This window comes from Neofelis nebulosa, chromosome 7, assembly GCF_028018385.1.
Source record: "Neofelis nebulosa isolate mNeoNeb1 chromosome 7, mNeoNeb1.pri, whole genome shotgun sequence".
Taxonomy (NCBI): domain Eukaryota; kingdom Metazoa; phylum Chordata; class Mammalia; order Carnivora; family Felidae; genus Neofelis; species Neofelis nebulosa.
Window position 1 is genome coordinate 58,812,849 of NC_080788.1, and position 23,391 is coordinate 58,836,239.

Genomic DNA, 23,391 nt, shown 5'->3' on the forward strand with positions numbered 1-23,391 from the left:
CGGGGGGAAGGGGGGGATGGCATTGTTGGGAGAGTTGGAAAAACTTGGGTACAAATGTATTAATAATGATTTTTTTCATTTTGGAGGATTGATTGGTGGCTATAAGGAAAGTACTATTTGGGGGGAAAGATCCCATGTAGTACTTAGAGGTATAGAGTTTTCGTATCTGCAACTTGCTCTTAAATAGTTCAGAAAAAAAAAGAGTGATAACAATGATTCTGTATCATAACAAGGTTTTATTTTTAATTACTATAAGATGGTATATATAAAGCACCTTACACATGGTAGACTCTCATTACAAGTTAGTTGTCTCCCGCAAGAAAGAGGGAGAAAATGCTAAGGCTGTGTTGACACACTCTGTCCAAAATAAAGACATCACATAAACTCTCCAACTTACAAGGGGGGGAGGCCCACCCTAAGAGAGAAGTGCTAATAACAGGTATTTAGCAACACACAGTATAATGATAGTTCTTTTTGGATTACAAAGCACTTTTGAGTTCATTATCTCATTTTATCCTCACAGTACCCCAGGGAGACAGGCAATTATCATTATTGTTGCTGGTTTTTTATACTATTATTACACTTATTATTATGAAGAAATGGCAGTTCAGAGACCTCAGAGTAGGGCTAAATAAATAATAATTAAAATGATGGTTTACCTTTTCAGGGAGAGAAGCAAGATTATACTCATAACTTGCATGCACTCATATTAGGCTATATAATAGCCTAATATTCTGTGGACCACAGAGGCATCTCTCAGGACCCAAAAGAAAACACTATAATTGTGTACTCACTCTGGATCTGGTCCAGCCTGATCTTAACATTCCTGAAAATGGGCCCTATGACCCCCAGTATATGGTTTCTACCTCTGCAACAGTTAGAAGATGAGTAAGTTCTGTGGATCTAATGTGCAGCATACTGATTATAGTTAATATTACTATATCATATACTTGAAAGTTGCTAAAAGAGTAGATCTTAGATGTTCTTCCCACAAAAAAAGAAATGGTAATTACAGGACATGATGCAAGTGTTAGCTAATGCTAGGGTGGTCATCAATTTGCAATATACAAGTCAATTATATCTCAATAAAGCTGGGGAAGATGTCAATGTCACAAAAGACAAACAAAGGCTATGGAAATGTTCCAGATTAAAGAAAGCTAAAGAGACATGACAACTAATCGTAATACCCCGCATGACACTGGATCCTATACTAAAGAGGGAAGTGCTTGAGAGGAGATCATTAGATCAGTAATAAAAGTAGAATATGAACACTAGACTAGGCAAAATATTGTATCAGTGAAAATTTGTGAGGTTGATAACTGTACTATAGTTATGTCAGAGACTACCCATATTGCAGTATTTAGTACACCTAATACTATACTTTAGTACTTAGTATAGTGCAGTATTTAGGGTTAAAGGCCATGATACATGTACTTTACCTTAAATTATTCAAAAAATGTATATACACATATATATATATATGTATACATATATAAATGTATGTATGTATATATAAATGTGTACATGTGTATGTATGTATATATAAATGTGTACATACAAATATTCCATATATTTAGAGAGAGAGGAAGAAAGATAACACAAATAAGCAAAAATGAACTATTGGGACCTCATCAAAATAAAAAGCTTCTGCACAGAAAAGGAAATAATCAGTAAAACTAAAAGGCAACCAATGGAATGGGAGAAGATATTTGCAAACAACATATTACATAAAGGGTTAGTACCCAAAATCTATAAGGAACTTATCAAACTCAACACCCAAAAACATATCATCCAGTGAAGAAACAGGCAAAAGACACGAATGGACACTTCTCCAAAGAAGACATCCAGATGGCCAACTGACACATGAAAAAATGCTCCACATCACTCATCATCAGGGAAACATAAATCAAAGCCACAATGAGATACCACCTCACACCTGTCAGAACAGCTAACATTAACAATTCAGGCAACAGCAGATGTTGGTGAGGATGCAGAGAAAGAGGATCTCTTTTGCATTGTTGGGAATGCAAGCTGGAGCAGCCACTCTGGAAAATGGTATGGAGGTTCCTCAAAAAACTAAAAATAGAACTACCCTACGACCCAGCAATTGCACTACTAGGCATTTATCCACGGGATACAGGTGTGCTGTCTCGAAGGGACACATACACCCCAATGTTTATAGCAGCATTATCAACAATAGCCAAAGTATGGAAAGAGCCCAAATGTCCATCGATGGATGAACGGATAAAGAAGATGTGGTATATACATATACAATGGAGTATTACTCGGCAATCAAAAAGAATGAAATCTTGCCATTTGCAACTATGTGGATGGAACTGGAGGGTATTATGCTAAGTGAAATTAGTCAGAGAAAGACAATAATCATATGATTTCACTCATATAAGGGATGAACATAAGTAAGAGAAACAAAAATAATATAAAAACAGAGAGGGGGACAAAACATAAGAGACTCATAAATATGGAGAAAAAACTGAGGGTTACTAGAGGGGTTGTGGGAGGCGGGATGGGCTAAATGGGTAAGGGGCATCAAGGAATCTACTCCTGAAATCATGGTTGCACTATAAGCTAACTAACTTGGATGTCAATTAAAAAAATAAATAAAATACCAAAACACACATACACACAAATGATAAACAGGAGCAAAGTGTCCTGATAGGTGAATGTGAGTAAAGGGTATATAGGGGCTCCTTGCACTATTTCATATTTGCAACATTTTGTAAGTTTGAAGTTATTTCCAAAGAAAAATTAGGGGAGGAGAAAGAAAGAAATGTAGCCTGGGCCCCCACTGCTGGATTCTGGAAGAGCTGATAATAGACAGGAAAAATTCAGGTCTGTCTTTGGCCCTCATCAGTCTCTTTTCTGTGCACATTTAAATAGCTGATGCTTTAATAGCACTCTGGTGCTAATCACACACTGCTCTGCGTGCCTTATGTGTATTAACTCATTTAATAATGGTTCACACACTATTATCCCATTTGATATCATAAGCCCAATTTTATAAATGAGAAAAGGGTATAAATGAGCAAATCGGTAACCCTGTATGAAGGGAGGTCACCCTGGGCAAATGGGGAAGCCAGGACTCACATCTGCCTCTTTCTGCTCCATGTTCAATCCCCTTTCCACACTTACGTGGTTTCCAAACCTGGGTGAGCACCCTACTCACCTCAAGAGTTTTTTAAAGTACAGACTCCCAAGTCCTCCCTCAGCTTCATTGGTCAGAACCACCAGAGAGGGGATACAGACACCTATTTCTGGGTTTTGTTTGGTTGTCTGCCACCCTCTTCTGCCGCCATTAAGCTCTTCCAGTGCCCCTACTCCTAGCTATCTGGCGTGCCTCTGAAGACACCCTCCCAGACCACTGCCCCTACTCATCTGGCCCCTCTAGCCTATGGCCTTCTCTACGGAAACATAAGCATCCAGAGTCCCTGGGTCCCTTGGAGGCTTTATCTCAACAACATAACTGAGATCTGTGGCCAGCTGATTCCAGCTGAAGGGTAAAAGGCACCACAGGCCATTCCAATCTTCTATTTGGCTCCTATGTGATACGGCATATGATGATTCTGTGCTTATATGCTCATTACCACACTTCCTTCACTGTAAAAACAGGCCCCTGGTATGAAAAGCTGTAACATGGGATCCCATGTCAGTAAGCAGGCAGTCTATGAACCCTTGATGATACTAGCAGAGGCACAGGAAAAGAAAACAGGTATCTGAGGAATCAGTTCCATAAAGGATGGATCACTGTCCCCTGCAGTGTGATAAAGGCCTGGTGGCATCAACTTGCCAGCAAATCTAGCTGGACTCCTTAAGAAGTAGTACCGCACTGAAGGTTCATTTTTGGTCTCTGCCAGCAACACTTTGGATATTCAGCAGTGACAGTAACTGGACCAGTTTGGGTCAGAAGGAACCCATGCAGAGCCTCTATCCCTGCTACTGAAGTTCCACCATCCATGGACCCATCGTGTGAGCACTGCGGTGACCAAGGGCAGAGGCTGACAGACATCTACCAGGTGAGTCATCTCGTCTACCTGGTTGTGGAGTGACCCTTCTGCTGGGTCTTGATGGTCAACATAAAGATCTACATGCTTTGTGACCACTCCTCTGGTTCAATCAAAGGCTTCTCCAGAATCCTGGCCTCAGATCTTCCACACCTATTCCTTCCACACTAACCAAATTATTCACCACTGCCTAGGAGACTGTGTAAAGTACCTCAGGCCATCTCTCCTTCCATACAAAATAGACCAACAAGGGTACTGCTCACAGCTCAGCCCATCAGAAGGATTTCTCTCACCACAGGGTCCACTTCTGAGTGGAGCAGTAGTGTGACAGCAATCCATTTTCAACCCCCTACCCACAGACTCAAGCTCTTCTCCCAGTGTCATAGAGAACCCCTCACCCCATCCCACCTCATGAAGCCATGATGCAAGCCGGAGGGAGACATCAGTGCAGCAGGGATGGATGCCACAGGGATGCAGACCACTTCTTCAGGTAACACAGATTGCCAGGCTTCGGCCCAAAGTGATCTTGGCATAATCCCCAAGCAAAGCCTTTTAAAAAGAGAAAAAGTTGATTCTGAGGTACCACCAGGTTTGGAAACCACAGATATGCACTTACCTGGTGTCAACACCGAACACAGCTATACGGTAAGGCTTCAATGCATAAAGTAGACAGGGTCTTTGCCCTCCAGAAGCCTCAAGTCTGGTGTCAGGGCGAGGGGTGTTGGGGGGGATCAGTGTATACAAACCTCTTTAATGAAGGTTTAAAAACTATCACTTTAAATCAATTGATAATCAGAGATTAGATTGCAATACTTGTAATCAGAAAGGGCCTGTTGAAATGAGGCAATCAGAAATGGCCTTTCCCAACACCAATATTCCCCTCTGTGAAGAATAAGTAGAACTTCACAAAAATAAACTCAAAATGGATTAAAGACCTAAATATGAGAACCGAAACCATAAAACTCCTAGAAGAAAACATAGGCAGTAATTTCCTTGACATCAGCCTTCACAACATTTTCTACATACATCTCCTCAGTCAAGAAAAACAAAAGCAAAACTAAACTATTGGGGGCACCTAGGTGGTTCAGTCGGTTAAGCATCCAACTTCAGCTCAGGTCATGATCTCATGGTTTGTGGGTTCAAGCCCCACATCGGGTTCTGTGCTGACAGTTCAGAGCCTGGAGCCTGCTTCAGATTCTGTGTCTCCCTCTCTCTCTCTCTGCCCCTCCCCCCATTCATACTCTGTCTCTCAAAAATAAATATATGTTTAAAAAAATTAATTAAAAAAATTAAAAAATAAACTATTGGGACTACACCTAATAAAAAGCTTCTGCACAGCAAAGGAAACCATCAACAAAAGGAAAAGGCCTATCAAATGGGAGAAGATATTTGCAAGTTATCTATCCAATAAAGGAGTTAATATCCAAAATATATAAAGAACTTATCCAACTCAAGACCAAGAAAACAAATAATCCAATTCAAAAATGGATAGAAAACCTGAATAGCCATTTTCCCAAAGATATATAGATGGCCAAAAGACACCTGAAAAGACACTCAACATCACTAATCATCAGGGAAATGCAAATCAAAACCACAATGAGATATCACCTCATACCTGTCAGACTTGCTAGTGTCAAAAAGACACTAACAAGTGTTGGCGAGGATGGGAGAAAAAGGAACCTTTGTGCACTGTTGGTGGGGATGTAAACTGGTATGGGCATAATGGGAAATAGTATGGAGGTTCCTCAAAATATTAAAAACAGAAATACCATATGATCCAGTAATTCCACTGTTGGATATTTACCCAGAGAAAACAAAAACACTAATTCAAAAAATATATACCTATGTTTTTTGCAACATTATTTACGGTAGCCAAGATATGGAAGCAACCCAAGTGTCCATCAACAGGTGAATGAAGAGGATGTGGTGTGTATATATATATATATATATATATATATATATATATATATATATGGATATACATACCCACAATGGAATATTAGCCATAAAAAAAGCACGAGATCTTGCCATTTATGACAACATGGATGGACATAGAGGATATTATGCTAAGTGAAATAAACCCTACAGAGAAAGAAAAATACCACATGATTGTACTTATATGTGGAATAAAAAAAAAAAAAAGGAACAAAGCAGAAATAGACCCATAAATTCAGAAAACAAACTGGTAGGGGCACCTGAGTGGCTCAGTCAGTTAAGCATCTGATTTGGGCTCAGGTCATGATCTCACAGTCTGTGAGTTTGAGCCCTGTGTTGGGCTCTGTGTTGACAGCTCAGAACCTGGAGCCTGCTTCGGATTCTGTGTCTGTCTCTCTCTCTGCCCCTCCCCTGCCCACACTCTGTCTCTATATCAAAAATGAATAAACATTTAAAAAATTAAAAACAAACAAAAAAAGAAAACAAACTGGTAGTCGCCAGAAAGGAGGGTGCTGGGGGGTGGGCAAAATGGGTGAAGGTGGGGGGTGGGAGGTACGGGGATGAAAGGTATAGCATAAAGAATGTAGTCAATGTTATTTTGTAATATTTAATAATAATTACAGTAATAGTTTAATAATAATTTAATGGAACAGTAACTACACTTGTGGAAAGCACAGCATAAGGTACAGAGTTGTCAAATCACTACATTGTACACCTAAAACAAATGTAACATCATGTGTCAACTACACTTCAATAAAAAAATTAATTAAGAAATATTTTTAAGGGCAGATTGTATATGTCTATATATTCCTTTGTGTTATTATTGATAAACGCAAAGGGTATGCAAAATAAATATTTACACACTCAATTTTTTTTTAAAAAAAGAGTAAGTACAACTTAAACGTACAGAACGTAAGCTTCAGTCAGACCAAGAGTTGGGAACAAGGGGAAAGGCGGGGAGGGGCGAGAGAGCGGTGGAAAAAAAGGAAGACTGGAGCCTTTAGATTACCTTAGGCAGAGGAAAACAGCCTCTCCAGACTTTAATTCCAAATGTCGCCAAGGCAAGGGAGTGCCCAGGACTAACATGAAAGGAAGATCTAGAAAAGTGTGGAAGCTTGCATGCATACACACACGATGTGGCTTGCCAGCCATAACTCACAAAAGCCTCTGGTAGCTTTACAGTTTCGCCCCATATGGCACTGATGACCAACCTCCCAAATGGTACATGACGCCTAATGCAAAAATTCTGCCTCCTGTCACAACAGATGCAGCATCATGTTCTGTTCCAGAAATGTGCTTACAGTACCTGCAGCCCGTTTCCCAATGCCGCCCTGTCCTTCCAATACATACATGCATACATATACATACATACGCATACATACATGCGTACGGTGTTCACGTGGATTTTTACCGGAGTCAAAATACAACGTCGGTTTCCCCCAGGAAAAGCGAAACCGTAGAACAATATGGAAAAATGAGGAGCGCGCCCTCTTGTGGCTCTGGCCTGACCCTGTCGCTTCCTAACCACGTGAGCTGGGCCAGCTGCTTCTCTTCAAGCCTCTGTCGTCGGTAAAACGCGCTCTCGGGTACGGTGATTGTGAATATTAAACAAGAAATTGGATGCAGAGCGCCTAGCCGGGTGTCTACCTCAAAACTGTAGCAGTTGATACTATTTTGATGAGGACTGTGACTATGACCGTGGCTGAGCAAACTCACCTGATCAGGAAAGTGTCAAGGCCTGGGAGCGCGGCGCCCTGGCGGGCCAAGTGGCTGGAGAGACGGGCCCGGGTTCCACGTGACGTCAGTTTGGGCTCCTTTACAAGGCGCTTATGGCGCCGCCAGTTAATGAGGCGCAGGTGGTAAACATAACACAGCTTGGCATCGCTTCAAACCAAGCGTTTCTAGGCCCAGTTTGTTACAAGATCAGGAAGGAAAGAAGCCAGCGGAGACCCGCAGGTGTCCGCGGCGCGCAAGTGCTCCAGTCCTCCTGCATGGGGCGCCCACAGCCCAGGCAGAAGGAGAGCCAGCAGCGCGCTCCCCTTTCGCTCTCCACCAGCCATTACTTAATTGGTTGGGTCACAGAACCCACTGAGGAGCCCCATGAAGCTGAAAGGGCCGTTATTGGCAGGTGCTGGCAGGAACCCCCAGTGTCAGCAAGCTTCCTGGAGGAGCTGCGGTTCCCCCTTCCTAGTCAGTAGGATGCTTTGCAAGTAACCAAGAGGATCCTCCCTAGGAACTCAGGATCCCTTAGATTCAAGCTCCTCCCTTAGATTTAAGAGGACAGGAACCCATCTTACTCACCTGGTGACCCCCGCAGCTGGCCAGGCCACATGCATATGTGTTTGCAGAATGAATGAATGAATAGATTAAAGTTGATGATGGAGTAGAATACAGGATGTGTCCACCTTGTTATCCTTGTAATAAAACTAGGTTTTTAACCTTAGCATCTGCTTGGAGAATCAATCCTCTCCCCTCCCAAATCAACTTACACAGAGCTGACACAGTCCTCTTCCCTAAGAGTGGGCACGTGACTGGTTCAAGAAAAGTCAACCCCAGCTTGGACCATCAAATCTCTTCGCAGATTTTTACCATCTTCACAGTCAGAAAAGAGGGACTGTTGCTTTAAGGAGCAGGTAAGCCTGATGCTGCCTGGGGCCTCTTTGTCTGCTTGTGAGGTGGTACTGAGGAGGAAACCAAAACAAAAAAAGGCAAGCCAGAACTGGAGAGGAACACCTTGAGCCTCTGGATCTGGCCATGCCTGAACTCCTTCTCAGGTTTATAGATGTATAAGCCAATAAATTGCTTTTTTGCTACTTGGAAAATAACAGGATTTGGACTAATACATTTCTCCATTTTCTTTTACTCCCAACCAAAAATATCACAGGGCTGAACCAGGAGAAGCCTTCCAAAGTAATCCTAATATCACCAATTTTTCCAAGACAGTGTGAGAACAGACAGGTGCAGATCCCTGTTAGGCTTCTCATTTGTTATGAGATCTTGAAAATCTCTCAGGCCTTTTGACAATGACCACAGAGTTCCTAGTCACAGATGACGACCCATTTCTATATTTACAAATTGGACTCAAAACTTTTATCTTAACTATAACCGTTCAAATTACTGTGTGTTTACAATTACTGATGTTTAAGCACCTATTGTATTTGCATATAGAAACCATTAGAAGGAATTCCTCAGTTAGGAGACAGCCACTAATTAGATCTAAGGTAGGACATAAGGATGTATTTACAAGCTGGACTATTACTGATTTGGAGGAAGCAAACTAATAAAATGAGCTTTGCTGGAGCAAAATGGCACACAGTGAAGTCCTTGCGTCTCATGGCTTCCATTTGCTCAGATAAGAAAGGAGTAGGATAAAGAGAGTTTTATATCAGTGTTGTTAAATTTCAGAGTATGGTCCCCAGTCAACAGCATAGCATGGACTCCAGGAGGAAGGGCCCTGGCTGACAACTGAGACAGGAAATGAGGTGAAGACAGAGGTGTAAGGCTGGTCAGCAGTTGTCGCAACACCCCTTCCTCACGTCCTCCCATTGTCCCGTGTGGGGATTGATGACCTCTCATCATTTTAATGAGACCCATCCCCAGGTCAACCACTTTCTCTCCTCTCCATCCTTTGCCTCGTGACCTCTTCCTCCAGTCTGCTCCTCTCACTGCTTTGCTTTGCTTCACTTCAGGCCTCTCTATGCCATTCACAGTACTAGGCATGAAAACAGGGTCCTTGGGCCGAAGAGATTGCCAACATTTCCCAGTCCTAGAAGGTCTCCCATAAACCTACCAAAGGAAGATTTATAACTGCTTTAGCCCGAAGGCTGGATATTCGTCAGCTGTGGAAACATATGTTAATCCCAGGTTTGGAATACTAATTTTTTATGTCAAAAATACGTTATGGTTTTATTCCATGAATGTCACTGACTGAGGGAGTCTGAGTAAAATCCCATTGGGGAAGATGGCTGCGACTCCACGGTTGGCAGGGGTTTTGGGGATCTAACCTCTTGGCAATGCCTCTCTTCCTGTCCAGAACCTTCTCTTCAGCTCTTCTCCCTCTCCATGATGGCATTACCATCCATCACAGTCACCCAAGCCTGGGAGTCAACCCATCCTCCATATTTCCTTACCCCTTACTAGTCATCTCAAAGCTCTGGGCTTGTGAATCCAGCCCCTCTTATACTGACCTCTGTATTAAAGAGGCAAGCTGGGAAAAGACAACTAGTTTCATTTAGAGTCTGCCAGTGAGTGAGGGGCACTTGCATCAGACTGAAAAACAAAAGAAAAGAAGCCCTTTCCCCTCTGGCAGTAGGGGGCATGTGTGTCTGCCCACGTGAGACTTGCAGAGATTTGTAGGCAACCACCTATTCTGATGTGTCGGACAGCTGAGATCAGTGGAGCCAGTATTTCCTGCAATTTCTTCAGCCTCCTGATCTCCTAAAAACCAGCAGTAATTTTCCATGACGTTTGTTTCCCCATCTATTCCTACAGTTCTGTATATACCTACTTCCCAATGTTCCAGGAGGCACCAAACTTTCTGTGAAAAGCCAGATGGTAAACATTTTAGGCTTTGAGGGCCACGTGCAGTCTCTGTCACAAGTGCTCAACTCTGCCATTGTAGTGCAAAAGCAGTCCTGAACAATACATACACAGAGGAGTGTGACTGTGTTCCACTAAAACTTTATTTATAAAAACAAACAGTGGACTGAATTTGGTGCACAGATCCTAGTTTGCCGACCTCTCTATCTTCAATTTCTTTCTGCCTGAACTATTTATACAGTGGTTTCTGTTTGTCTAATGCAGTTCCCTAAATATCCATGAATACACTCCTTCCTTAGTGCCTTAATTCAAGCCGTCTTCATCTCTTACTAAATCTAGTTGACCCTGGCTTTGGTCACGTCATCTGGAATCTTCTTCTCCATCCATACCTCACTCATGCTGCTACAATTAATTCCCTGCCATTTTTATGTAAACTCCTTCAATGTCTCCCCACCCCTTTTAGTTTACCTTGTGTCAGTCAGGGTCCCAATAGGAATCAGATGACAAGGTTTAGTTAGGATCATTCAAGATAGGCTCATTTACAAAGGTGGCCTGGATTAGGGGAGCCACAGGCACAGTGGAGTCATTTGGGATTTGTATCCATAGGGGTGTTTCCACCTTTAGGCCCGCGGGGACTGTGCAGGAGTGATCCTCAGAATGCAAAAAGAGAGTCGTTCGGAAAGACCAGGTTTGGAGTTTTTGTTTCCATGTTGATTTTTCTTAACCTAACTCTTCTCAGACTAGTACTTTTATAAAATGCAATCAAAATTTATTAGAAGAAAATATGATATTTGAAAGCACATAAAGTACAAGCTCAATTTTTTGTTATTAGATTCAACAGATATAAAATATCCCTGTCAAATTGCTATGAAAGTTTATAAACTCTTACTCTCAATTTCTGTTATTACCTCATCATGGGGCCAAGACAACCCTGCAGAGAGGGAGCCAGAGGAATTAACTCCCAACCTTATTTTCCTCCCTCTCTCTCATTCCCTACCAACAACCCTCACTGGCCAAAACCAGCCAGAAACCAGGCAGCAGGAGAGACTTTTCACACAACCCATGCCACCCAGTCTCCTAGGGCAGAGGATGGGGTGCAGAGGTGAAGGGTGGAGCTGGAGGAACAGAAAGCAACACAAGGAATCCCAGCTTGTGATGAACACTGGGTGTTATATGCAAGTGATGAATCACTAAATTCTACACCAGAAACCAATTTTACCATATATGTTAACTAACTAGAATTTAAATAGAAACTTAAAAGGAAAAAAAAGAAAGAAAGAAAGAAATCCCAGCCCTGTCACAGAACTAGAATAAACAATCCCAAAATGTGTATGGAACCACAAAAAAACCCTGAATAGCCAAAGCAATCCCAAGGAAAAAGAACAAAGCTGGAGGCATTGTGCTTGGTGATTTCAAACTGTATTTCAAAGCTATAGTAATCAAAATAGCGTGGCATTGGCATAAAAACAGACACAGTGCAACAAAATAGGGAGCCCAGAAATAAACCCACACACATATCATTAAATATCAACAAAGCAGCCAAAAATGTACAATGGGGAAAGAACAGTCTCTTCAATAAACGGTGTTGGGAAAACTGGACAGCCATATACAAAGAATGAAACTAGACCACTGTCATACACCACACACAAAAATTAATTCAAAATGGATTAAAGACTTGAATGGGAGGCCCGAAATCATAAAACTCCTAGAAGAAAACATAGGCAGCAAGCTCCTTCACACCAGTCTTCGTGATGATTTTTTGGATTTGACATTAAAAGCAAAGGCGCCAAAAGCACAAATAACAAGTGGGACAACATCGACCTAGAAGGTTCTGCACAGCAAAGGAAACCATCGACAAAATGAAAAGGCATCATACTGAATGGGAGAAGATATCTGCAAGTCATAAATACGATAAGGAGTTCATATGCAAAATACCTAAACAACTCATACAACTCAATAGCAACAGAAAGAGAGAAAATCCAGTTTAAAAATGGGCAGAGGATCTGAACAGACATTCTTCTAAAGAAGACATATGAATGTCCGACAGACACATGACAAGTTGCTCAACCTGACTAGTCATCAGGGAATTGCAAATTAAAACCACAATGTGATATTACCTCACACGAGCCAGAATGACTACTATCAAAAGACAGTAACAAGTGTCATGGAAAACCCCACTTCTCCCAGGCAGGCAGGAATTCCTAGTCTAAGGCAAAGCTATTTCTGAGTGCTTCATTCAACTACCAGAGTCAACGACAATAATAATAGCTTCGGTCCATACGCCAAACTGCCAAAAGCTCTACCTTGATTCTTTTAGTGCTTACATCAATTCTGTGAAGTAGGTGTTACCACCCACTCTACAGGTGACAAAATGGTGATTTAAAAGCTTGAGTTGGAGGGCACTGTGGTAGGGTTCCCGGCCCTAAGGAAAGAAAAAAACAAACAAACCTCAAGGCAACCTGGCTGTAGGCATGCGTGACAACATCCCTCATGACCGAGTAACGTGAGATCACTTAATCAGACCGCATGTTTGTGTGTTACCATATATGGGAGACAAAGAAGTAAAAAATAGGTAGAAAACTACACCACGTGGCGTTCGGGGCTCAGTTCTCCAGGTACAAACCCAACTGAGCGGTGCTGGCAGGAATAAAGTTACTTCCTGGAAAGAAAAGCCTCAGTGTCAGAAAGAATCCTGCTATAGCATTTGGGTAGCCCAGTCATTAAGCATCCAACTCTTGCTTTTGGCCCCGGGTCGTGATCTCACAGTTCATGAGATCAAGCCCTGCACCGGGCTCTGTGCTGACAGTGTGGAGCCTGCTTGAGATTCTCTCTCTCTTTCTCTCTCCCTCTCTCCCCGCCCCCCCCCCACCCCCTGCACACTCCTTCTCTTCAAAATAAATAGATAAACGTTAAAAGAAGAAGAAAAGAAGCAGCAGCAGCTTGAGTTGAATGCTGAGACACTGAATGGGAGGGCCAGTGAATGGGAGGCCCAAGACCCAAATCCAGGTCTGTGGTTCCAAGTCCTGCGTTCCACTGGGCTGTCCTTCGAGAAGATCTGAAGCCAGCTTGTGCCAGGGCAGCACCAGAGAGCCTGCCTTTCTGCAGCTTCTGCCCCACTGTTGGCCTGTAAGGCGCCCCAGATTGTACCTGAGCGATGCGATCGAAGGAGTTTTACCGCATGCAAATATGGAAAGCTATAACTTAATTTAGGGTCGTTTGAAGCATGCTCTTCTCCAAGGAAGTTAATTTTAAAAATCAATATTGAGAGAGGGAAAACTGCCCAGTATTTCACCATCCATCTTTCTCAACTGTCTTTTGTGATCTTTCTATCTTCAAAGTATTAACCTTCACTTTCTCCAGCATACGGACAAGCTATCTCCTTAGCTAACTGGCAGTTAACCTAACTAGAGGGGTACCTGGGTGGCTCAGTCAGTTGAGTGAATTGACTTCAGCTCAGGTCATGATCTCAGGTCATGAGGCTCCTGAGGTTGAGCCTCACATCCGGCTTTCTGCTGTCAGGACAGAGACCACTTTGGATCCTCTGTCCCCTTCTTCTCTCTGTCCCTTCCCCACTCATGCCCTGTCTCTCTCTCTCTCTTTCTCTCTCTCTCTTTCTCTCTTTGAAAACAAAACAAAAAAAAAATTAAAAAAAAAGAACCTAACTAGAGAGACTTGGTTTTCATTAATCCATCCAAAAAGGCTCATCTTATCCAAAGCATTTCTCTCGTTCCTTCCTTCCCTGAGATGATCCTTCCCTGACTGAAAGCTCCAAGTGTGGTCTTAGGGATGAATGGAAGACACTATTTTAAAATCAGACTGGAGTGGGGGCACCTAGGTGGCTCAGTAAGTTAAGTGTCCAACTCTTGATTTCAGCTCAATGTCACTGTTGATGAGTTCCAGCCCTGCATCAGGCTCTGTGCTGACAGTGCAGAGCCATCTTGGGATTCTCTCTCTCTCCCTCTCTCTCTCTCTGCCCCTCCTTCTCTCTATCTCCCTCTCAAAAATAAATAAATAAACATTTAAAAAAATGAGACTGGAGTTATCCAGTGCATGAAAACAATCAGAGAAGCTATTTTTAAATATTGGGTTACAAAAGCCACCTTCCTCAAAAAGAGTACTATTTCATGTCTTTGATAAATTTGTGCATAGGATTATTGTAGGATTATATGAGAAAAGTATCTAGGGCTGACTATAGCCCAATACCCTACTGGGCATGGCACATAGATTTATTACATTAATTAATTAATTAGCAATCTTCTTAGCCAACACAAATGATCTGTGCTCCTTGAGTAATTAATTACTCACCAATCTCCTACTCCTCTCTGTAATCAATCTCTAGGTCTTCAACACATATGAAGTATAAAACACAAACAGTACTTTGGAGTGTGATTCTTTTTGTTTTCAGCAACTTTATATGTGGTAATATTAGAGCAACAGAGAAAAAGACACTAAGACATTATTAGTTATCACTGGAAGATGGATTTGGGCTAATTTTTATTATTTTTGTTTATCTCTGTTATCCAAATTTTCTACAAAAGTTAGCATAAGAAAAAAGCACTAAAAATGTCTTTAATACCAAAAACATCTACTAAATCTGAAACCATGTTCCCCCTGGTGACTTAAGTCTCATTTCCCTCCCTCTACCCCAGTGGTCCCTAAGCTGCACCCCAGCTCTATTATTACACCCATAGCTCACCCAGGGCAGGAATTTCAATTCCCTAGAAGCTCCAGGAACAAGGGGAGGGGACTAAGGAGAGATTTCTCAAGTCATTGGTCCTAGACCGAAAGGCATCAGCCTCTGAGTCAGAGGCCCCACCAGTGGAGAAACCACACACCCTCGTCTCTATCCTGGTCTTACCCCCCTGCTGCCTGATCCCAATAACTGGAGGCAGTCGAAAGGGCAGATCCCTCCCTTGGCCAACCCCACATTTGTGGTTGAGATAGTCTTCAAAGGCCAAGTTTTCCTGGACTTCTGGCCAATAGTGGTTACTGCTCCCTCCAGCCTTGGCAATAAATTCTGCCCAGCTAATGCGAATCCAGAAGAAATCCCTTGGTGCTTAGAGGTTTATTCAGAATGCATGATCATAAACAGACCTAGGAGGCTCCAGTTCACCTTGCAAGAGATTTCAAAGAGACTTGACCTACTAAAGCCTCAGCTATTCCCAGAATCCCAGCCCATTGCTAAAAACGCAGAAACCGTCTTCACCAGCATGTTTGTCTACAACCAGGGAGAAAGTAATGGCTGGCTCTTCCCAGGACCTCTTGGGCATTGCAGAAGAAGGTCATGTGGGATGAATAGCCCCCAGCTCTCCCTGACTTGCACGCCTTGTGAGAATGGGCAGCCCACCAGGAGCCAAGCTGCGGCCACCTCAGGCCAGGACTCAGAGTACAGGGCAGAATAATCCCACCACTGCCTGTTTTCACAAGCACGATGTGAACGTAGCTTTTGTGGCTCTCCTCTCCCATTCTAGGACTGGGGCAGGGCTCGGTGGGGAGAGTGTTCCCAGGAGCATGGTCAATATATTGTCCAGACAGGACATTTTGGAATGAAAGGGGCACTGGCAAGATAACAGATGTTAAATAGGAATATTGCAGACAAACCAGATGTGTGGCTACCACAGAAAACATCTTCCACTCCTATTGCCCGGGCTCTGCTGAGAGAGTGGCACCCTGTTCTCTTTCTTCAGAACTTGTGCCACTGAGGAAAGTCTACTTTCCAAATCAACCAAGGCCTCATCCAGCAACCCCCTGGCATCCCACAAGAGAAGAGGGAACTATCACATGAACCACAAAAGTGTGGGCAGAGCCCTCTCTGTCTGGTTCACCACTGCATCCCCTGGGCCAAAATAGTGCTCGGCAGGTAGTAGGTGCTCAGTAAATACTTGTTGGGTTAATTCACGAATGGCTGAGCAGTTTCTCAAGTCATCAGCAGAACTCCAGGAAACCAGAGAGACTTGGTAATCCCAGATAACACTGTTGCCTAAAGTAGGTAGCTGTTTAGGTTTGAACTCTGAACTGTTGTAAAAATCTAAGGTTTTGCATAGACTGCTATGCATTTCCTTTTGGTGGAGTTTATAAATAAATATAAAATGTACAAAGCTTTTTTTTTTTTAATTTTTTTTTCAACGTTTTTTTATTTTTTATTTTTGGGACAGAGAGAGACAGAGCATGAACGGGGGAGGGGCAGAGAGAGAGGGAGACACAGAATCGGAAACAGGCTCCAGGCTCCGAGCCATCAGCCCAGAGCCTGACGCGGGGCTCGAACTCACGGACCGCGAGATCGTGACCTGGCTGAAGTCGGACGCTTAACCGACTGTGCCACCCAGGTGCCCCTAAAATGTACAAAGCTTTAAAATACCAGACTGGGGGGTGCCTGGGTGGCTTAGTTGTTTAAGCCTCTGACTTCAGCTCAGGTCATGATCTCACAGTCCGTGAGTTCAAGCCTCGCATTGGACCCTCTGCTGTTAGCACAGAGCTTGGTTTGGATTTTCTGTCCCCCTTTCTCTCTGTTTCTCTCTCTCTCTCTCTCTCTCTCAAAAATAAGTAAACATTTAAAAAATGAAATGAATGAAATGAAATGAAATGAAATGAAATGAAATGAAATGAAATGAAAATAAATACCAGACTGAACTGAAACTAAGTTTCCACAAGTAAACCAATTGGAAACAAATGATTTTGAAGCCACTGCTGAACTTCAAATAAATGAACTACTTTCTGCAATATTTCCAATGTGAACTCACTCAAAATTTTACTGGCCAAATTTGGGACTGAATCAAGCAAATGTTCATCACACACATCAGAATTCCTCTAGCCCCATCCTCACTGTGCATAAGTTCCCTGAGAAGCAGGTGCCATAAGAGAGTAAGATTTGCAAGAGGTTCAGTGGGGCAAAGGTCTGCCCCCAGACCTTTGGGGGGGCAGAAGGAACAGAACAGGAGAAGCATGGAGGGCTTTCAGACCATGATGTAGGCAGGACACCTGGGAGAGGAAGGGGGATAGGTAGGAGGGTCAGGGAAAGAGAATCTCTGATGACACAGTTCTAAGAAAGCTTCAGCCAGGTTGATGGGGAATAACTTGGAGCCAGCTGCCAAGTAGAAGAGTCCTACATTCTACAGGAATGCGCCAGCATCGCATCAGTCATTAACCAGGAGGAAGTATGGCCTCAGCACAAACATGGCGGCCGAGGAGAGGGCAACAACTACTATGCCCCTGCTGAGGAATTCTAAGCATCACATGTTCAGGGCTCTCACACACACACCACTTGAAATAATACTCTCCCTGGAGTGACTTTGTGTGAATCCAAACAGGGTCTGGCGAAAATGCATCAGCCATCAATAGAACACTCACAGTAGGTAACAGGCAAGCTCCCACCAGCAATTTTCGCTCCCAACTGCTGTAACTTGTCATTCTACCAGTCAAGATAAAATTGTCTCATAGAATCTCAATCAATGGCAAGCTTTTATTTAAAAAATAGAAATCTAATCTTTCATTTGAATATTTCTGAAGAATCAAACTCATCCTGGGCATATCACAAGGTAGCTGTCCAGAGGCACTGAAAAAGGAGGCATTTGGTCACCATCACCCAGCAGTAAACTCTTTGCACAGTGTTAGGTTTTAACTTCTTCATGCTGCTCTTGGTCAATCAATGACTGTGATTCGGGTTCAGAAGCCATCCGAGGAGAGCAAGGGTTGAGCCATCCTTAACTCATACCCAGATGGAACAACTTCCGCAGAATGGCTGGTCCTCCCCAATAACCCCTGTAAGAAATGACATACAGAAGATTATTTGTTTCAGAAAAGATGGGGGTGACTTCAGCAGCAGAATGTTGAAAGGGAAGCCAAGTTGCTCACACAGCTTGCTTCTCAGCACATAAAGCAAGACTTGTCCAGTGAGGTAGAAAGATCCCATGATCATGAGGGGACAACATACTTTGGATCCTGGCTTTGACACTGACTTGCTACGTGAGCCTGGACATGCAGACGCAACTCAGCAAACCCGTATGAAGCCTCTGCTACACGCAAACTGCAATCCTTTCTACTCTCATTTGCTTGTAAATTAAGTATAGTTCAGGGTTTCTCAATCACGGCCCTACTGACAATTTGGACCAGATATTTCTTTGTTGTGGGACTGACATGTGCATTTTAAGATGGTTAGCAGCATCTCTGGCCTCTCTATTCACTAGATACTCACAAGCATCCCCTCCAGTTGTGACAATCAAACATGTCTCCTGATATTGCCAAATGTCCCCTTGAAGACAAAATCACTGATATACATATCCTGACTTAACTATCTCTTAAGGGTTTGGACAAGTGAAATGAGATTGTCATTTTTTGACCCAAGAGAATCTTAGTTTTTATTACTCTATTTACTTATTGAATGCCTACTATGTAGCTTTTTATATGTCATCTCATTGATCTTCATCCTGTGATGTTAAGTTCATTTTGTAGATGAGAGTAGTTAAGCAACTTGCCCTACGACACACAGCTAGTAAATGGCAGAAGCAGGACTCAGGGCACAGGTCTGACTCCAAAGCTTTTGCTCTTAATCACTATGTTTTATTTTTCCTAGAACACACACACACACACACACACACACACACACACACACACGGTGTCAGATGAAAAAGTACTTGACATGTGTAATTGATTTACTGTTGTTGTTGTTGTTGTTGTTGTTGTTGTTGTTATTAATCCAGTAGCAAGAGAACACAGCTAAGGTTTCAGATCCTTTATAGGCTGCCATCACAAATCCCTAAGAAACAACACAGCAAAGCAGATCCCCTGTGTCATTTCTGCCTTGGGTCATGATGTCTCCTGTAGCTTGAAGGCTTCCTTGAGACAACCACCCTGCACAAGGCGGTGCAATATGCCAAAAGGCGTGTCTCTCTACCCTAGGCGATGACCTTACCTTAGCATCATGTTCCAATACAGGAAAGGCATCAGGTCGGCCTTCATGAGGTACATGGAAAGTCGCTCTTTGCTCTGGTCAAAGGGGAAGGTTTCCAGCGGCTGAGCGTTGTAGTCAAACTCCGCAAGAATCACACGGTTGTAGCCAGTCACCAGTGGACACGAGGTGTAGCCATCATACTAAATTTGCATGTGAGACTGAGTTGGAAAGTGGCTCTTTATCTGGCATTATATAATACTTCAGAATTTATTATTTACTCTAAGTAATTACGGTTTTATGTTCTTGAATATTTTTGTACAGTGAAAAAATGGAAATTATATAACAAAAATATACTGAGGATAAAAATTAAAGTGCCCATATTAGAGACACCTATTAAGGAAGTGGCAGAATTGTGGGAAAACATTGCTTTCAGGCAGAATAAGAGATGATAATTCAGACAGTGGTTCTTACAAGGCATACAAACCTTCTTTGTTGGTGTTTGATTCTTCATAACCAGAGAAATTGTTCTGTCCAGTATTCCTGACTGGGCAGCTATAAGAGAAATGGAAAAGTCAGAAAAGTATAAGCATCTAGGTTTTCCAAGAAAACTAATTTGCAAATAAATGTAGACAAATTAAGAAGCCTCCATTCCCTATCCCTCTAGATTTTTTCATTGTTTTATTATGTTTAACTTTTTTAAAGTTTATTTATTTATTTTTGAAAGAGACAGACAGACAGAGAGACAGAGAGACAGAATCCCAAGCAGGCTCCACACTGTCAGTGCGGACAAAGCCTGATGTGGAGTTTGAACTCATTACCATGAGATCATGACCTGAGCCAGATGCTTAACCGATCCCTCTAAATTTTAACTAGAACATGACTCATCTTACCACTTGAAGTTCTCACTACCAGGAGGGGTTCTTCAATTCATCAAAAGCCTACACAGATGCCTCTCTAAGTTTGAAACTCAAGAGCCAGCTCTCTCCAAACAAGAAAACTGTTAGGGTGGCCCTATCCCAACCGCAGACCCCCTACTCCTAGGGGCCAATAGTTACCAACTTGGTCTGTGTGTCCAGAATCCCCTAGACTTTCATATGTCCCTTTGTTCTTGTTCAGACGGCCTAGATTGCCCCAGGTATATTCAATTAGGTAACACAGTGAGCTTTCCTCTGTACTAGAGCGCCCTGGCTAAGGCTGGACCAAATATAGACAATTAGATAGGTAGACGGATGTTTTTGTTTTTGATGGTAAGAGTGGGAGACTACTATTTTTATTATGAAAATATTCAAACTCTTATCTTTCTTGTTTCATCTATCCCATCACAGATGCTACTTTTATTTTCTGGAGTATTTTCAGGGCAAACATCACAACAATTCACCCAGAAATATTTCTGTGTATATCTCCGATATATGAGGAACTTTTTAAATACAAACTCAATAGCAATTTTTAAATACAAACACAATTCAATATACCTGAATTATTAGCAATAATTCCTTAATACCATCTAATCCCAGTCTGTGCTCAATTTTGAATAATTAAGACTGCCCTTTTAAAAATACAAGCAGTTTGTGTCTCTCGAGGTGGAAAACTGGATTTGCTTTTGAGGAAAGATGGATTCGATTTATACTGTATAATACTCATTAAAGCAGTTGTTTTGCAATCCCCAAAATCAGGAGTCAACAAGCTTTTTCTGTAAAGGAAAATTTTACACCTTGTGGGCCAAGAGGCAAATATCAAAGATATTAAGTACCAAGAGAGAAAAAAAAAGTTTATTAACAAAATCCAAAATATAACAATAATTTTCTGTAATACAGGTCTACTAATAAGAAGAATGAAATTCTTTTTTCTGAACCTCAATGTCCCCTATCATAAATTGATTATAAATGTTAACCAGTAAAAATCATTCCTAGCCAGTTGTACAAAAACAGGAAGCAGGTTGCATTTGGCCCACAGAGTATAGTTTACTGATGCCCACATCAAAAGAGCAATAATTTTTTTTCTCGAATGAGCAGTTTCAAAAAAATGAGGAGTAAATGATTCCGCTTTAAAAAGATTAACTGGCTGTCCTCATTGTTTTAACATCTCTAAAGATCCTATTTCCCTTTTGGAAAACTTTGTTCCCCTTTGAGGGCCGTACAGAGTTTAGAATCTTAACTGAGAAGTTCCAAAGAGGTGCCTGCAGCAGGGCATCAAGATCAACGAAGAGGAGAGAAGATGTTGGGTGGGTACCAGTTGCCAAGAGGTTGGGACCCAGGAAGCAGTCACACTGTCCAGGTATGTGTGTATGAAAGGGTATGTGAATTGTTGTGCACTTTTTTCGTGTATTATAATCCCCTTTGGCTATGCCCAAACCTTCACTTAACTTTTGTTAATGCCACATCCTGGTCTTGGCTGTGCTGTGGGTAATTAAGGGAGAATCTTGGGAAAGAGAAAGAGGCATGAGCCACAGGAAACTAGATTCAATGTAGCAAGATGGGGTGTCACCCACAGTAGCATAGTGGTCTAGAATGAGGTAAAACACCTGTCTGGGTAGCAAGTAAAGCCAAGGATGGATTAGTAGAACCAGTGAGAGCATTGCCAGGGATACTGAGAGGACCCAGGGAAGGGAATCTAGTGAAAAGCGTAGATCTGCTTGGGGAACACTGGGACTTCTGTTATTTACTTCCTGAAATGTGAAATGACATAAAAAAAAAAAAAAAAAAAAAAAAAAAAAAAAAAAAAGCATTCACTACAGCACTGTCTGAAATACAAATGGATTGGAAACAACGTAAATATAAATTAAGAGTAGACTCATTAAATAAATTCTGGAGCAACCATGCAAGAGAATACAGACTGGAAAATAACAGGTAAAAACAATGGGGATGCTCTCTACATGGTCAGGGGGAACAAAGAAGCAGAGCAGAGAGATGCAAGACAGGGCGGGGAGCAAGATTTTTCACTTATAACTTTCCATTTAATCAAATTTAATATTATCTATTCAGAACGATGAATGACATGTGTTTGTTTGAAGTAGGCCACAGACTGGGTAATCTGGGCCTCATATGCATCCACAGGTATTTTCTTTAAAAAAATTTTTTTTAATGTTTATTTATTTTTGAGAGAGAGAGAGAGACAGAGCACGAGTCGGGGAGGGGCAGAGGGAGAGGGAGACAGAATCCGAAGCAGGTTCCAGGCTCTGAGCTGTCAGCACAGAGCCCGATGTGGGGCTCAAACTCACGAACCATGAGATCATGACCTGAGCTGAGGTCAGACGCTTAATGGACTGAGTCACCCAGGTGCTCCCACAGGTATTCTCACCACATAAATTCAGCAGACTTACAAGAAGATAAAAGCAAATGGAAAGCATTGTCTCACAGTCTACCTATAAGTCACAAAGAGAAAAGATACCTTTACGGTGGAGAGAACTAACGGTCACTCCTTCACCCAGTGATGAAATCTAGCCTTACCAAGGACAAGACATGCTAACAAGAGGCTCCCAAGGTGATGCAGTGGGAGGCACACAGCCTCATGTACAGAGGGTCTTACCAAATGGATAACCTGAATCTAATCTTAAGAAAGCCACCAGGGGCGCCTGGGTGGCTCAGTCAGTTAAGCATCTGACTTCTGCTCAGGTCATTATCACATGGCTCTTGAGTTTGAGCCCCACATGGGGCTCTGTGCTGACAGCTCAGAGCCTGGAGCCTGCTTTGGATTCTGTGTCTCCCTCTCTCTCTCTGCCCCTCCCCTGTTCACAGCATGTCTCTCTCTCTCTCTCTCTCTCTCTCTCTCTCTCTCTCTCTCAAAAATAAAGAAACTTAAAAAAAAAGGGAAGAAAGAAAGAAGAAAACCAACAGAAAGGGGAACCAGAAAGGGGCACCTGGGTGGCTCAGTCAGTTAGGTGTCTGATTCCTGATTTCGGCTCAGGTCATGATCTCACAGTTCATGAGTTCAAGCCCCACATTGGGCTCTGTGCTGACAGCACAGAACCTGCTTCAAATTCTGTCTCTCTCCCTTTCTTTCTCTGCCCCTCCT

The 23,391-nt window shown here is 42.4% G+C and overlaps 1 protein-coding gene across 2 annotated transcripts in view; it reads right to left on the bottom strand.

The window, feature by feature from the left end:
- Window positions 1-17,932: 17,932 nt before the first annotated feature.
- SQOR (sulfide quinone oxidoreductase) overlaps window positions 17,933-23,391 on the bottom strand; it is a 48,629-nt gene continuing 43,170 nt past the window's right edge. For both annotated transcript variants that reach the window (XM_058737851.1, XM_058737850.1), the window contains exons 8-10: window positions 19,865-19,932; window positions 19,402-19,580; window positions 17,933-18,251 (exon numbers count right to left, since the gene is read on the bottom strand). In XM_058737851.1, the coding sequence (XP_058593834.1) occupies window positions 18,194-18,251; window positions 19,402-19,580; window positions 19,865-19,932 (305 nt within the window). In that variant the 3' untranslated portion in view covers window positions 17,933-18,193. The remainder of the gene's footprint in view (window positions 18,252-19,401; window positions 19,581-19,864; window positions 19,933-23,391) is intronic.